This window comes from Ictidomys tridecemlineatus, chromosome 9 (assembly GCF_052094955.1).
Source record: "Ictidomys tridecemlineatus isolate mIctTri1 chromosome 9, mIctTri1.hap1, whole genome shotgun sequence".
NCBI lineage: Eukaryota > Metazoa > Chordata > Mammalia > Rodentia > Sciuridae > Ictidomys > Ictidomys tridecemlineatus.
In genome coordinates, this window is record NC_135485.1 from 4,009,957 (window position 1) to 4,026,503 (window position 16,547).

The following is a 16,547-nucleotide window of genomic DNA, read 5'->3' on the forward strand; positions in this document are numbered from 1 at the left end:
CCAGACTAAAGGTGGACTGGCTGATGCCCATTTTCTCCACAGGAGGGAACTGAGGTCACGGAGGGAATGGCCTATACAGGGCCCTCAGCAAGGGGATCCAGCACTGGAGTAAGCCTGCCTGGTCACTGTGTAGGACTCGTCCACATGTGTCCACTGAGCTTTTAGCACTTTTAAACACTATCAAAGTCCTAGCCTGGTTTCTGCTGTGCAACAGCTGATTCTAAATCTCCTACCCAACCTCAGGGGCCACGGCTTACCCACAACGTAACTGGTGCACCTGTCTGCCCCTTTGTGATCTGTCAGCTGCAGGATGAAGTCCAGACTCCTGCAAGAGGCATCAAGGCCTCTCATGGGCTGACCCTTGCCATCTCTCTGTTCCCATCTCTCTCTCTCCTCAGCTAAGTCAAGCTAGGACTCCAAGGATGGGATTCTGAGACATGAACTGGTGACTGCGGGAATGGTGTTCCCATTTGGTTTCAGGAGTACTAATGGTGGAGTCCCCACCCTGTGGGGCAGCCTCGTGTGCCAGACATGTTGCTCCTTTCATTCATTCCTTTTAAGGTTCTGGGAATGGAGCCCAGGGCCTCCTACATTCCAAGCTCTCCCACTGAGCCAACCCCCAGCTCACATTACTCCTTTTAGTCTCGAAAGTCAAACTTTTGCAGATGAGGCCACTCAGTGGCCCCAGTGACTGACTTGCTGTAGGGCACAGGTGGAATGAGGTCATAGGTGGAGATGGCCAGACCCTTTGTGCTGCCCCATAGGCCTTCCTGGCTGGCTCCCCTAGTGCTTGAGTGGGCTTGGCCCAGGAAAGAGGAGGGAGACCCTGTTTCTTGTCATCGACAGGGACTTCATGCCACACTCAGGCTCCAGTCTCAGGGAGGTTGTGCCCAACTGGGGCTTCCACTGCTTCCTTTGATCTGCGGCTGCCCCATGGAGGGTCAGATACTGACCATGAGGAAATACATGTCCACAATTGGTCTGCAGAGACATGAGGTGGAAACAGACCCTCACATGTCTCCTGAAGATGAACGGTGCAACTCCTCGCACAGGAAGGCAGGCACACCCTCTTGGATATGTAAAGTTGCTTACAATGCCCCACCCCTCCCATATCCTCCCCAGAGACGCCCCATGGTCTTTGCCACCCAGCTGGTCAGGGCAGAGCTGGGGCCAGCAGGCTTCACTGTGTACAACCAGCCAGCTGACTTCACAAGGTCCCTGCAGGGCTGCCAGGCAGGCCAGAAAGAGCCAAGGAAGGAAGACGGCTACAGAAGCTGGGAGGGGCCGCCACTTGTTTCTCAAACTCCTGCAGACCTGAGGGCTGTGCCCAGGCAGCCTAGAGAGACTGTGGTTTACCAAGGAGATTAAAGAGAAGCCATGCTGCCTTCATTACCATAGAACCAGGTGGAAGGAGCTTTCTTGGTCCAGAAGAATGAAAGTCACTACTGATCCCAGGGCTGGGGCCTAGCACAGGATAGGTCCTAGTTTCATGAACTGAAATTGCCAGACCCTATTTGCAGTGGTGACTCCGATTTACTCTCCCACGCCCAGCTTCATTCTTTTCTCATTTTTATTGCCACCTCAGACCCCAGTTCACATCAAACACATCAGCAGTCTACCAGATGCTTCAACTGGAACATCATCGTGGCTGCCAGCCACTTGCCTCTACCCTGCTCCTGGGCCCCGAGCACGAGCCCACCCAGTCAGGAACTTGCTGCCCTTGCTAATGCCAAAAAAAGCCACTCCATTCTTCAAATGGGGGGCATAAAACCGCAGCCTGCCTTTTTAATATTACTGGAAGTCAACATCTGTAGCACACCTGATGGGTGCACAGTTGGATTGGGGGCTTCTCCTCTGATGTCCAAATGAGGACTTATACATACCCAGGTGGGAGGAGTGTCAGGCAGCCTGGGGCACATCCTCTCTCTCTCCACAAACACTGGGCATTCCACGCCAGGCCTGATGCCACACCCTCCTGGGACACCTCCGAGAATTCTCCCTTCTCCCTCCATGGGGAGCGACCCAACTCTCACAGGTGGGGAGCCCAAGGCCCAGGAGGCTTCTCTTTCCTCACTGTTAGCAGCTTAATGTTAAAATGAAGACAACCTCGACCCCCCCAACAACTCCAACCTGCTGTCCCCGTTTCCACTTGATGCCTGTGAAAGGTCAAGGCAAAGAAGGGCAGTAGGAAAACTAGGCTTTCTGCCCAGCAGCCCTGTCCAGACAGCCTGCCATCTGTCCACATGGGATGCCACCCAGCCCTGGCAAGAAGTAGGACCTGTTTGCAACAGAGGGACCTCCCTGGGCCCGCATCCCTCCAGGTCCTCCCCAGCCTGGGAAGAGGAGGTAGAAGGTAAGTGAGCCTGGGGAAGCAGGGGAGGAGGAACACACAGAGCCCCTGAGATTTCCACCTGATCTCCGTGGCGGAAAGGAGGCCAGGCTCACTTTGGGCAGCAGGGCTGCCACGCAAGCTTAGGCTACCAGAGGTGGGACACCAAGATCAGCTCAGGCATGAGTGACCTCACAGTGCAGTGCTGCTGCCAAGATCTAGGGTCTGTCACAAAAGACTTTGTCACCCAGGCAGGGTCCTGACCTTTCTGCGCAACCTCCCCATCTGTGGCCTGGGGAGAGAGCGGCACACAGCACCAGAGCATCAGGCAGCCTCCAGGGGTGGGGGAGGAGTGCTGTTCCAGTTATCCTGGGTCTGCAGGGAAGTTTGTGGGAGGACATGGTGGTTATGTCTGACATTCTGACCACCAGAAACTGGATCCTGAGAAAAGCCACAGAGGGTACCCTCAGGCCCCTGACAAGAGGCCAGCCACTCATTGCTTAGGGGCAGAGCCCAAAGACGTGTGAGAACCAGTGAGGCCCCACTGAGCGCAGGACGTCCTTGGCTTGAGTCTAGGTTTGACAGAGGACCCAGGTCCTCACAGGACTATCCTTTCTTCAGTAAGGGAGGACACTCCTGGCTCTGGCATGAAGCTGGCCAGCACTGGGCATCTTATGCTGTCTTGCTCAGGTTCCCAGTCTGTGGCCCCAAGGACAGGCCTGTGTCCAGGCAGATCCATAGCAGCGTTCTTAGCTCCACAGCTGGTTCAATCCCCTTACCAGATGTGGGGGTCACTGTGGGGACCTTCACTTGGGGCTCTGATGAATCCATAGCAGCCTCCAGCTCACCACCACTGGTGAGTGATCTGGGCCAGTCCCTTGGACTCCCGGCCACAGCGATGGGTCCCCTAGGTGTGCCGGGGAGGACCCAACATGGTGCACATGCAGGTGGGTCAGTGAGCAGGCTGGAGAACACAGGAGCTCCCAGAGTCCAGTGCTGTCCTGTGTCCCCTGCCCCAGGTCTCGGGCACCAGGCCTTCCCAGGCCCTGGGATAGAGGCCCAGCTGGTGGAGAGGGCCCTTCCCATGGTGCCTTCCCAGGTGGCAACGAAGGGGAAGATCAGCCCCTACACACATTGACCCAGGATCCTGGCCTTGGTCTACTCTTGAGGACCAGCATACAGAAGGCCCTCAGCTTTGATAGTGGCCTCATCTAAGCCTTGAGACTATCTAAAAGGGGACCCTATCCCCATCTGTAACAGGGCCTAAGGGTGACAGGCCAAAGGGTGGGGCCTATTCTGTCCCCCTCCAACAGGCCTCTCCGACTCCTGGGGCCCCCAGTGGTCCCTGGGTGTACTGTGAGGAGCAAGACCGCATCATTGTCTCCCTGACAGGGATGGTGGTCTGCAGGCCCTTGGCTCAGCTCTGATGGACACTTGGTTCTGTTGTTGCTCTTGGTCCCCGCCTTCGTGACTCCCATGGGATCCAGGGACTGCAGAAGCTGGTTTGCCATCTCAAAAGACTGATGTGACTTCCCTTCAAGGTGAGAGGGTGACATGACTGTGGTCAATACCCAGACAGCACAGTGGTCCATGGCCTCTGTGGGGCCTGGAGCCACAGGCCAGGCAAGTGCCCTCCGAGGGTGCTGCTGACTAGTGGAGGGAGGATGGGAGGTGCAACCTGAGCAGGCGTGACTTTCTTGAATTACTGGACTCATGGGGCGAACTTCCCTTTTGCACGTCCACCTTAGTTGGATTCCTGCCAAGGACAGCAAACCCAGGGAAGGCAGAGGCCGGACAGCCTAGCAGACAGGGCTGTATCTTGTTCACCTCTGCGTTCCAGCAATCTGTGGACTGTCTTGTCCCTGTGACCAACCCTGATGAGAGGTCCCATTATGACACCCACTTACACCTGAGAGAAAAACTCACTTGAGGGTATACAGTGGTGGGGGTGAGTGGGGGTGGAGGAGGGCCCTGGGACATGACATCCTGCCAACAGGGGGCAAGTACCCAACACCGGGGTTAGAGAAAGGCTCTTGGGCGGAAGCAGAGGGCCCATGCCTCCCAACACACTGTTCATAATTAATGGGATCTTGGTGAAACAAAAAGTGTGGTTTTAGAGTATCAAATGGAGTCTAGAATCTCAGGGCCCAACAGCTCGTGGTGCCTCAGTTTACCCACCTGTGCAGGGGCAACTCTACCTGTCTCACAGGGTTGGCCAACACCACAGAGGGCATGGAAGACTCCGGGCACTCAGGGGCCCCCAGCTCACATCAGCTGATGCTGTGAGCACCATCTGATGTTAGGCGGAGGTGACATTACTGTCATTGCTAGCCTGACAATGTGAAGCAACTGTCCCTGGAAATGCTGTAATCACCACACCAGTGGCTACGGCTGCAGAGGCTCTGAGGCAACAGTGCCAGGCTGAGAGGTCACCTGACCAGCTGCCTGGAAGAGAAGCTGGGGGCTGGGCTTCCTCTCTGTTCTCCTGGGCACTGCCATGGCCACTCACTGCATGTGCCTTGAAACCATGGTGACAGCAGTGTCAGCTGCAACAGCAGTGGCCTGAGTTCCTTGGGTGATAGAGGTAAAGAAAGGCCTTTCCTAATTCTATAGTTCTGTGATATCAGAATTCCTGGGGACGGGAACAGGTCAGAGCCTGGGTGATAGGCCACCTCGGCACTGGCCCTTCTCCTGCAGGCACAGGCATCTGGGAAGCACTACGTAGACACTGTGCCAGAACCCCAGCGGTAGGGGCAACAGTGCACACAGCCACTCGGGGAACCACGGCAAGCCACCAGGAAGGCACTGCTCCACCTTGGGCACACCTCCTCTGGGCAGCCCAGCATACCCGTGAGGAAGGCGGTGCAGCCTGCTCCAGCATGGCCTTGGGGGACTCCTGGGAGGGTGTCTCTGCCCCTGGTGCCCCACAAGGCACTGCTGATGTTTGATGAGGCCACTACTAGCTGCTTCACAGGCAGACACAGAAGCTGGGACCTACATGAAAGAACCTTTGAGATGATAAATAAAGACCACACACTCTTTTTAAAACTTTTTATTTGGTGTTAACTCCACAAGAAAACAAAACAAACAAAAAAATCAGTTACTCTGGTGTACGTGAAATCAGAACAATACAACCACGGGAAAAAAATCTCAGCCCAGGAATGGAAACTGGTACTTCAGTGCCATGGAGATGCAACGCGCTTCATACCACAGTGCGCTTCAGCGTTTGCCAACTTTATTTATTTTTTTAATGCTTTTTGTGATCATCCATTCACAAAACTAAAAACCACACTTTCAACTCTGTTGCTGAAAGCCTCTGAGTTTTAGTCACTTAACTATTAAAACAAATAAATACAGAATTTGTTAATCCCTTGGCCCATCTATTATCCGTCCCCATTCCCTGTGGAAGGTGCTCCACCGTCCCACGCCTGAGGAGGTGGCACTCTGCCACCTGGAGCCCTTTCCTGATGAACAGCAGCTGTCCAAAACCAACTGAGCTCAAGGTTGTGTCTGAAATCTACTTATTTGGTCTCTGCTACGTAAGCAACGATTTCTAAGATCATCGTTGCCGCAGTGATTTTAGGAATTTTACAACTTCCAATCCTTTTCTGCTGTTGTTGTTAAATTATATTTCAGTGCAGATGCTAATCAATTTTTAGGAAGCTCCAGAAAAAAGAAAAATACATAAAAACTTATCTGATGTCTGTAAATAAATAATAGCAACATAAAACCTCACACATGCACACACGCACACACAAACCCACTGTAAAGTGTCAAAAGATGTGCTGTATAAAGACAAACCCCCACGACGGCGAGATGGCACCAGAGGATCACATCAGGCCTCTCATGGTGAGGACACACGGAGCCTCGGCGACTCCACAGCCTTCCACGGTGTTTCTGTTATTAGGAAAAAGGCGATAAACTCACATGCTCAAAGCAAATCAGGTACTTCACAGGCAGCTCAGCTCCTAGCTAATCAGGTGCGTCTGCTGCCTGAAGCAAGTGGTAAAGCTGTCTCGGCCACGTCGGACATCACCGCCATTCCCGATATCACAGATGCTAAACTGACTTCACAGATTAGGTGTTTTTAAAATGATGCACTGATTAAAAGAGAAAAACAACCTAAAACGTCCAGGCTTTGCAGATAGTGCTCCTCCTGGCTTCAAACTGTTGTGTTGGGAGAGCTCGAGGAGGTGTCTGCACGCACAAGTGTGACCTGCACGAGGTGCACCGACTCTCAGACTCACCAAGGTGCTGCAAAGCAGGTCACATGAGGGGCCACATGGGCATGTGGGAAAACTACTCTACCCACCCAACCCACCGCACACACAACTCATCCAGAACCTTCTCTCCAACACAAGATGATATAAGAAGCTACATTATATCACAGCCACAAGAGCAGCTAGCTGTAGCAGCCAAAGATTTCTTTGGGGTGATAAGGTGGCCTTTATCTCATGTCAAATGTTTATAACTTCAAGTTTTGGGGGCTTTAATTTAATGTAGTCACCAGAAAATAAAATGTGCAACCAAGGTCCTCACTGTGTGCTGTCAGACTCAGCACGAAGAGCCCTGACGGCTTTCTGGTGTCCACGCACTGCAACACCAGCTCGGGGCAGGCAGGGTGGGTGTCTCACCCACTCTGCCTCATTTACCACCCCACGGCCCAAGTCCTTAGCATCTTCAGTTAGCAAAAAAGTCACAAACCACAGTATCTTCATGATACTTTGGGGTGGGGGATCCTAAGACAGAAACGCGGTATTTGGTGGGTCTCTAAAAGCACGCCTCTGTGGTTTCTACTTTGAATGCACATGAGATCTGACTGAAGGGAGACCATGGCCATGTCACTCAGGCTTCCCTCCTGCCCTCGCAAAGGCCTGATCCACAGAGGGCAGGACGCATCTCCCAGGGACTGAGAACAAAGCCACGTCTCTGAGCAGCAGGAGTGGTGTGGACACTGCGATGCGACGGTGTACCGACATGACTGCAGTGAGGGGCGGGGCTGCAGGGATGGTGCAGGCGCAGCGGCACCTCTACGACAAGCACATGCACACCCATCTGGATTCCACAACACAAGCTAGTCTATTTCAAATAGCCAAGAATTTAACAGCTTGGAAAAAAAAATCTTCAACAGGACAGCTGTCCTCAACTCTAAAATAAGCAAGAAGAGAAAGATAATTACTGATCTGAATCAGTTAATTGAAGAAGAAACCTATTTGTTGCTTTAGAGTAACAGGCCTCACAGAAGGGCAATTCCCATCACATATGGTTTAAAAATAATTTGTACTACTCTGCAGGTTAGAGGTGAGTGCGGGAAAAGAGGTCCTCTTCGCTGGGGCCCACCCACTCGCCACCACCTTCGGAGCCCGAGTCCCCCGGGCTGGAGCTGGCGCTGGAACATGTCTTCCTGCGGAGGCCGTTTGGATTCGCCCCAGAACCTCTCTCTCCTGTGCATCTTGCTTCATAAACAGAAGACACCTGCGAGTCAAGAAACAATTTTCAACAGATCAAAATCAGATTTTGCCTCCAAAGGGCTGACGCACCCTTTGTTCACACACAGAGATGAAGAAGGAGGCCCTGGCGTCCTGCTGTGCCGCACAGCAGCACAGCAGCACAAGCTCCACTGCCTCAAGAGCACCTCTCCCTCAGCCCAGGAAGGACCCCGGCCCTCGCTCTGCACATCAGTCACTTGGACCAATGTGGCTCTGCAGGGTAGGATAAAAAGGTTGCTTAACTTCCACTAAGGCCTGCCTGCTGCAGGACAGCAAGGTCACACCCTTTGGGGCTCGCATTCCAGTGGAGAAGACCGACAAGCAGACCAACACACACAGTTTCAGACTGCAGATGCACAGCACAGGGGGAGGGCACGGGAGTGGCCGAAGGCACGGCAGAGCGCATGCTCATGGCTGCCTCAAGGCAGTGCTTCTGAACTGGGTCCCGTCTTCGTGAATGCTGTTTAGGCACATTCTATTGTATGAGACTGCCCCCACCAGATGACTAGCAATTCTGGTCTCCAGGACACTAGATGCAAGTGGCAGCCCCTTGGCAGTCACGGCAACTAGCAACACTCCCTTCCCTGTCATCGCCACTAGACCAGCCCCACCCCACTTCCAGATGGCAGCATTGCCCCTTCTTGAGAGCCCCTGAAGCAGGAGCACAGAAAGCCAAAGATCGAGGAGAGTGTCGGGACCTGAGGTCAGAGAGGGCAAAACAACAGGGCCTCACAGGCGCACAGAAAGTCTGGATTCTGTCCCAGTGCAGCGGGTAGAACATGTGTCCTACAGTCTGACTGCTGAGCTCACAGATCAGGTCCATACTGAGTCAGCGTCTCCACAACCTTAGATAACAGCATTTACTCTTTCTTCTTTTTTTTTTTTTTGTACTAGGACTTGAACCCAAGGCTCTTAGCCACTGAGCCACACCCCTAGCCTATTTTAGTTTTTATTTTGGAAAATAAAATTAAGGGCCTTGCTGAATTGCGGAGGCTGGCTTTGAACTTGCGATCCTCCTACCTCAGCTCCCCAGCTGCTGGGATGACAGGCGTGGCCATTGCACCTGCCAGTGTATATTCTTTAGATGCTGCAGTTTTCTACTGTGTAAGGTGGACATGCCAGCAGAGCCTAGTGCACAGGGTGCTGTGACACCACCCTGCACTGCTGGCTGGAGAGGTCGGGGGAAGTGGGAAGAGGGAGCTGGAGTGGCAGCTATTGTGGACTGGGAGTAGTGGTGTGGCCCAGTTGGGTAGAGGGGAGGTGGAGAGGCTGAAGGCACACTGCCTGGGGGTGAGAGCAGGGGCTGAGGAGTGGCTCTTGATTAGGTTTGGGGATCGAGGCTGGTGGGGCAGGTGACAGGAGCTGTTCACTGAGGCAAAATCCCTGGAGAGGCCTCATGAGGCAGCCTTGCCGCGCCCAGTCTGACAGGTCCACGGTACCAACACCAAAGGGCACCTGAGGAGAGCCCTCACTGGACTTGAGCTGACACGAAAGATCAACACTGGGAGGCAGAGGAGCTTCCCAAGGCCATTCACCTGTCTACCTAACGGCAAGGTTTGAGACTCACTGAACCAGGCCCAGCCAGGCCTTGTTGTCCCAAGGCGCTCACTGGCCCATCAGGGAGGCAGACATCAGAAGCCACACACAGCTGGGTGCTAGGCCAGTAGGATGCTGCACAGGGTGTGGCAAAGGCCCCCAAGAGGTTGGACAGGCAGAACTGGCCCCAGGATGATCTCCCCTGGGGCATGCCTCGAAAGATGAAAGGGGTACCACTGAGGGAGCAGCAGCGGGGTGACAGGGGCAGCTGTGCATTGAGAAATGCTCTGTGGCAGCCCTGGGAAGGAAAGGCTGGGAAAGCCAGGGCTCCTTAGGAAGCTTGGCCAGGGATCATCAAGGTGGGCCGTGAGGCAGACCACAGGCCCAAAGAAGGGCCAGAGAGGAGGAAGTCTGCACCTGGGGTGGGGTGGCATGTCCCAGGACTCCCAGGTTTCTGACTAGAGAGATAGGGGAGGTGGTAGTCATTCTATGTTAATAACGAGGAGGACAGTCCACTTACCCTATTAAAATCTAACAGACGCTCTTCATTACTGGGTATTTCTTTAACATCTGGATACTCTTCTATACCATTCTCTCCCTTGGCATTTGTATAACATTCTTAATCATTTTGAGTGGAGAAGGGAAGAGAGGGAAAGGGGAAATTCCATTAAGACACAGTTATGAAACACACATTCTTGTTCCGTTTTCACTGAAAAGCTAGGTCTCCCAACCCTCTGGAGATTTTAGGTAGTCATTAAAAGCATAGTTGGCCAGGTGTGTGCGAGAAGAAAGCCACACCAACAGCAGCTTCTTGGACCCACCACTCTTGAGTGAGTTCTTAAAACCAGGCCAGCGTAAGCTGGTACTCCTACTGCTCCACCACAAGACGGTCACTCAACAGTACACCATCACACTTGCCATGTGACAGGCCCTGGGGACACAGGACAAAAGGACCAACGAGGTCTGTGCTCTCAAGAAGGAACGTGGAATGGAGGAGACAGACGATGCACCATGGATATGCTCATAAAACACAGGAACAGAGGGGCCCAGACAGAGGGAAGTGCAGTGAGGAGACACAGCGGGGCAGTGTCCTGGCCTCCTTCTGACTCAACACCGAGCTAACACGCGTTCACACCATCTCTGGGGCGGGGAAGGAAGTCAGGCCCGAGTTCCAACTGCACAAGTGGCCCACTGGATGGAAAGGAATCGAACCCAGGGAGGGCAGCCGTTCTCTGCCTGGGCTGCATGCCCAGGTCACCCGGGGGCTCTGGTCTCTGGAGCTGCTCTCCAGCAGCACCTCATTCCCTGACTCCCCGAAGAAGGCCGCTATGGCAGAGGCACGGTGAAGGGCTGGGAGGACTCCAGCAGCCCTGGGTTTGACCTGTGAGCCCTCCACACCTGGTCCTCCATGAGTGTTAACATGAGGCGTCAAGCAGATGCTAAGACTCCCCCACCCACAGCCACGGGGACAAGGTGGGCCTCGAGGAGCACTGCACCACCTCTCCATCGGGGGTGGACCTGGGCCAAGGGGTCTGGCAGCCGCAGGCACTTGAAGTTGCTAAGTCAGGTCAGGAGAGCAGCCTAGGCCCCAGGCTGGTCAGACTGCAGCTGATTCCATGCTACGCCATCCACATGCAAGGCACGTCAGAGGGTGACACAGCGATCACACCCTCCACAGCTGCTGGTCAGGACAGGCTTTGGGATGGTTGCAGAGAAGGCCACCACTCTCTGATAAGGCTGGAGACCCTGTCTCACCCCTCCTGGCCAATTGCCACTCATCCCACACCCCTCCCCGCTGCTGCTAGGGGATGGCTATGAGGGGCAGGAAGCTGTTCCCTAGAATAGAATATGCTCATGGGTGGAGCGATCCTCTGCCCCTTCATGCAGGGAATCGGGAAAGGGCAATGGTGAACTGCTGTCCTTGTTTTCCTACTGCTCCACCAGGTTTTGAGTGACATGAATGTGTCAGGCACTGCTCTAGGTACTGGGCACTCCACAGCTACCAGGAAGGCATTCCTTTTAGGTCCTTAGAAATACAGCAGTGGAGACCCAGGAAGACCTAGGCACTGCCAAGGCTGAGCAGCTGGACACAGTGGCACTGGGCTCTGGCCACTATCTGTGCTGCTTCCCTGCAGGGCTTGCTCTGCAAGGCTAAGGCCACACACATTGACATCAAATGGGCCTTCGAAGTACCAAGAAGCCGTTTCCCAGAGCCCTGGAGAGTCTCAAGGCTCTGTGAGTTCCCTGCCAGTGTACTCCTGAGCTGCCCCCTCTGGCAGCCACACTTCTGCTTGGCCTCTCTCCCTGTAGAGCCCCAGCTCTAAGTGGTTTGTACCATGCCCTCAAGTCGCTGCTCGGAAGGCCCTTGAATAGGAGAAGTGGGACAGTTTGCCTGTGTTCCCAGAGCCTGGAACAGTGTCCAGCAGAATAAAGCTACGCATCTGCAGAGTGGAAGCACCTACCATGGCAACACAGGTGAGGGCAGAGCGCCAAGGGCGTGTGTTCTTAGGCCTGATGGGTGCCAGGACAAGCAGCCCCACCTCCAGCCTGTCTCTGCACCCTACTGTAAAAGGGAACAATCCCCTTCCCAGCAACCCAGAGGGCTCCAGGCCAGCCACTGGCCCAGGGAAGCACGTGCCTGTTATGAACCACTTGCAACACTGGAACAGGAGTCCCTGGCTATTTCTGCTTGGTGGGTAAGGGGCTACCTGTTTTCTTGGCTAACCCTCTCCTGAGGCTACTTGTTCCCATCCTGTAAGTCAAAAGAGGGGTGCTTCATAATGTCACTGCAGGGCAAATGCATGGGATTTAGCTCTACCACTATTTGTCCTCTGAGTGTTCCTCTAGTGCCACCCCACCTCACACACAAAAGTACCATGGACATTCATCTGCTAGCAGCTACTGAAAGACAGTGCAGGTGACCAGGGACCTAGAGTTAGGAGCTAGAACTGGATTTCCACTAATGGAGGCAGAAAACTGAACTCAAGTAAGGGAAGCATGAGCTGAGTGTGTTGGAAAATTGCTATGAGGAAAGGTCTCCCACCACGACAGCAAGCACCCGTCTCTTGGGGCCCTTCCTTCTGTGCACAGCTCTGGCACTTCCCACCTGCTTCCCTGCACCTGCACCTGTCTTGTCCTGACCCAGCTGCAGGCTATATGTTCAGGAAGACAAGGTCTGTGTTGCCTCAACCCTGGAGTCCAGCTCAGTGCCAAGCACAGACTGCTGTGGTGGAGGACAAAACTTCTGGACCACAGGATATACAACCTGGCCTCCAGGCACGCTTAACAGTTGACTTGCAAGATCTGGGCAAATTGCCCACCTTGATACATAGCTTCCTCTTCTGGGAACCAGGCCTAAGACCCTGCCAGGCTGCCACAGAGCAGCTTGCCAACCCTGAGGCTGCCAAGCCACTAGCTAACACAGGAGAGGAGCAGCCACCACCTTGGACGGGGCTCCCAGACAATCAGAAGCCACATGAAGACTCGGCCCTCTGCTCTTCTCGGGACCCCTGGGGAGAAGGAAAGTACTTAAGAAGCTGCCACAGCTGCAGACCAGTGAGAAGCAGACAACCCCCAAGAGGAGTCTCGGTGCTAACCCTGCCTCTGTCCCATCGGCTCTGCCCAGGCATGGGAAGGAAGGCTGACTGTGGGCAAGTGTGACAGAAGCAAACCCCCGAACACATATGAGAGCACCGTGGCCCTGCTGGGCTCTGACGGGAGAGACTGGTAAGGAACCAGCATGCAGGAGCCAGGAGGCCAGGAGCCAGGCAGGCTGAGCAGCCTGACCTCACCCTCACAGATGCTTCTTTAGCTCTTGCTTCTCCCCAGACTCTAAGTAGAAATATCTTATAGCTCTGCACAGGTCCACCTGGGAGGCTCGGATGGTGCTCTCAGAACATGCCCCAAACTCGTGACCTTTCTCCCAAATCAGCAGCTGCCACCCCTTGGCCACCATCTCCCCGTCTTTATCTGGTGCTCACTCCTCACAGGAAGTTGCTTGACAAACACATCTCTACACGTTTTGATCATATTCCCTTTATCCCTGCCACTGCCACCACCTCGGTTCACACCTTCGTCTCACCACTCCAACTTCTGCCACAGCCCAGGCACCCTGGCAAATGCCCTGCAGGTCCAGTTCCATCTCCACTGCTGCTGCAAGTGTCCTAAATACACACCCAACCTTGATGCTTTCCAAACTGAAGTCCCTCATCAGGCCCTCCCTACACCCTCAACTCCCCACAGGACCATCCCTGTCTATCACAGCCCAGCTGAACACAATGGCTCCCTGCTCCTTCTGCCTGCCCCAGTTCCCTCACCCTCTTCTTCCCAGGCACTGCCTCATTACCTCTTCCTCTCCAGGTCCATATAGCTTGTATGCATCTCATCAACGGTTGGACTTTTCATGAATTTCCTGTTCTTTCCCTCCATCAGCCCATGGCTGAGTTCCAGAGTGGAGTCTGGATCTTACTCATCACTGTATCCCCAGAGCGTGGCAAAGCACTGGCCACAGAAAACCCTCTAAGAGTCTCTTGGACTGATAGTCACCGCCAGAAAACTTACTGCTCTTAATGAACTCAAAGTCTGAATGCATAATGAATAACACAGGCCTCCTTACCTTCACACTCTGATGCAGGGAAGAGAGGAGAGTACAAGGCTTTTTCCCACCAGGTCTGCTTTTCTTGACTTCTATTCATTTCTTGTACATTAGTGTTCAATACAGGAAACTGTTCAGATTAAATGAAATATAGAAAATGTTGATAAATTTCAGGATAGAGGTAAAAATATAAGTTTTATTTATTAATTATGGACTAAAACCCAGGGCTTTTTTTGTGTGTGTGTATGTGGTATTGGAGATTCAACCCAAGGCCTTGTGCCTGCCAAGCAAGCACTCCCCCACTGAGCTATATCCCGCCCCCCAAATCCAGGATTTTTAAATTGGTGAGTTTTTTACTGTTCTGGATATGGTAAAGAAAAAAGGCCAACATGTTTGTAGAAAATAAAGAAAGTCTTCTACTGAGTGATAGAGCTAACCACTATCTGTAAGTTTTGAATTCATATTGTTTCATCTCTTGTACAAAACTGTTTTTTTTCCTACAAAAAAAAAGAGAAAGTCTTCTTTAAAAAGCACTCACACTGCAAGTGGAATGACCATCTTGCAAGCCCACAGAACTCTTAACAAGGCAAAATTACAACAGAACAGGAAATACACCTAAACTAAGGCAAATTTCTTGACTTCAGCAGTGCACAAAGATAACATACACCCTGGGCCTGAGGTGTTCGAAAGAATGGGGGCCTCTTCTTCACATATCAGGCAGGAGGTAACAAAAGAAGAGATGGGATGCAAGGTAGGTTCTTATAGGCAGTTACTAGCCTAAATGTTTTTCTTTAGGAAAAAAACTGTTTGCTCAGGTGAGAACTCAAAAGGAAGCTGGGACAAAAAGAAGACAAATCACAAACTCATATTCAAAACCCACAGCGTTGCCTGAAAGCCATGAGGGCATGACTCCTGAGGAGCAGGGGAACTCACACCCTGAGCCCCGGTGGCCAAGGCAGAGTGGAAGCACCCAGCCTCACAGGAGGGACCCAAGTCAGAGTCCAGTCTCCAACTCTCAAAGCCCAGCAGGACCCTGCCACCAACCTGGGCAATGAGGCAGCGTGGCTGGTGGTCAACAGCGGCTCTCCTCAGTGACCCAGGAGAGTCCTTGAGAGTACTCATTAGGAGATGCCTAGTCAGCCTCGGTCAGCACCTGCACCCTGGTGGCGTCCTTCCACTTGCCTGCCCAGCTCTCCCAGATGAGGCCTGGCCTCTGCATCTTTGTATTGCCCAGGGCCCCTACACTGTGCTCTCTCGGAGCAGCCCTGGACTCTGCGTGAGTCTTTACTGTTTTAAGATGTGCCATTGTGGATGTGAGTTTAACATTATGTGTTCTGGACTGTTTTAGTAACTAATAAACAATTCTCCAATAGAATTCTGTTATGCTTATAATTGTAAATTATTTTATGGGTCTAAAATTGCCTGATTCAATAACATGTCTTTTACAACATAAGAAACACTAAACTTTTTGTTCTCATTTTATGCATCTTTTCAGATATATTCCTCAATTAGGAACTGAAGGAAACCGTACTGCCTTCCCAGGTCAGTCAACCTGCACTGTTTTCTCCGCAGCTTATCCTAATAAATAAAAACTAGTCCTGCTGTTAGATAATAGATGCCCAGGCCAAAGGAAAAAAGTTCTACCTCATGCAAATGAGGTGAGAAACACGCAGGTCAGCAGTGAATTTGAGGCATGTAAAGCACCTGGCACACCATTCCCAGCACCCTGAAGCCCTCGGCAAGGCCTCGCCTGTCCTGTGATATTACTTAAAGCCATTCAGGCAGCAAGGAAGGCTCCCCTGGCCAGAATCCTCTTATCATCCCAAGGCACTACACAGAGAACTGGATCTGGAGGTGGCAGGCTCCAGTGTGAGTTCCTATCAATTTTTCTAGTGTGAGTTCAGTAAGACTGCTTATCTTTTAATCCTTTATTGAGACAGGAAGCAAGGAAAGGATGAGAGAGGGAGAGAGTTCATTGTGGAGGATAGGGCATGGCAGGAAAGCAGGCCGGAGGGCCAGGACACCACGGGGCTTGGAGCCCAAGTCAAGCTGAGGCCAGCTGCCAATGGAATCGAACTGGAAGCTTTTTAAGGGCAGGCCCACGTCTTACTCATCATCTTTGTGTCTCCAAACACAAAGTAGATTCTCAGCATCTACAGAGCTGAACATACCAATTCCTGGGCCTAGACTCATATTACTGAGCACACCAATTCCTTTCTCTCCTGTTGGAAACCACTGGTAAGAGCCTATCAGTTTCTACTACAATTTTAGGAGTCTTTCTGTATCTTCAATTTGAGTGTCAATTCCTGTGGTAGGCATTTAACAGGGCCAAGTGACTCTTGACTGAAATCTCTGAAACCATAAGCCAAACAAATCTTTTTTTTTTTTTTTCTTTTTGGTGGTACTGGGGATTGAATCCACAGGCACTCTGCTACAATTACAAGTGTATGCCACCATACCCAACCCTAACCAAATCTAAGTTGATTTTTTTCCATAAGCAATGAAAAGCAAACAAAACTGATACTGAGAAGTAGGGTCATTTCTGTAACTATACTTAGTGATGTGATTCAGAAGCCTTAAGAACTGGTTAGTGGAAGAA

The 16,547-nt window shown here is 52.4% G+C and overlaps 1 protein-coding gene and 1 non-coding gene across 12 annotated transcripts in view; both read right to left on the reverse strand.

Moving 5' to 3' along the window:
• Window positions 1–1,579: 1,579 nt before the first annotated feature.
• Window positions 1,580–1,649, reverse strand: LOC120892479 (small nucleolar RNA SNORD104). Its single transcript, XR_005737196.1, has one exon. It is a non-coding gene; the product is annotated as a small nucleolar RNA SNORD104 (small nucleolar RNA).
• A 3,717-nt stretch (window positions 1,650–5,366) lies between these two features.
• The window catches only part of Kiaa0232 (KIAA0232 ortholog), an 81,070-nt gene continuing 69,889 nt past the window's right edge, over window positions 5,367–16,547 (reverse strand). For 7 of the 11 annotated variants that reach the window (XM_078020980.1, XM_078020983.1, XM_078020981.1 and 4 more), the window contains 3 exons: window positions 13,970–14,078; window positions 9,875–9,972; window positions 5,367–7,804 (listed from right to left, as the gene is read on the reverse strand). In XM_078020980.1, coding sequence (XP_077877106.1) covers window positions 7,625–7,804; window positions 9,875–9,972; window positions 13,970–14,078 — 387 coding nt within the window. In that variant the 3' untranslated portion in view covers window positions 5,367–7,624. Of the gene's footprint in view, window positions 7,805–9,874; window positions 9,973–13,969; window positions 14,079–16,547 lie in introns of those variants that run through there. The other 4 variants (XM_078020985.1, XM_078020984.1, XR_013425658.1 and 1 more) reach the window with 2 other exon arrangements.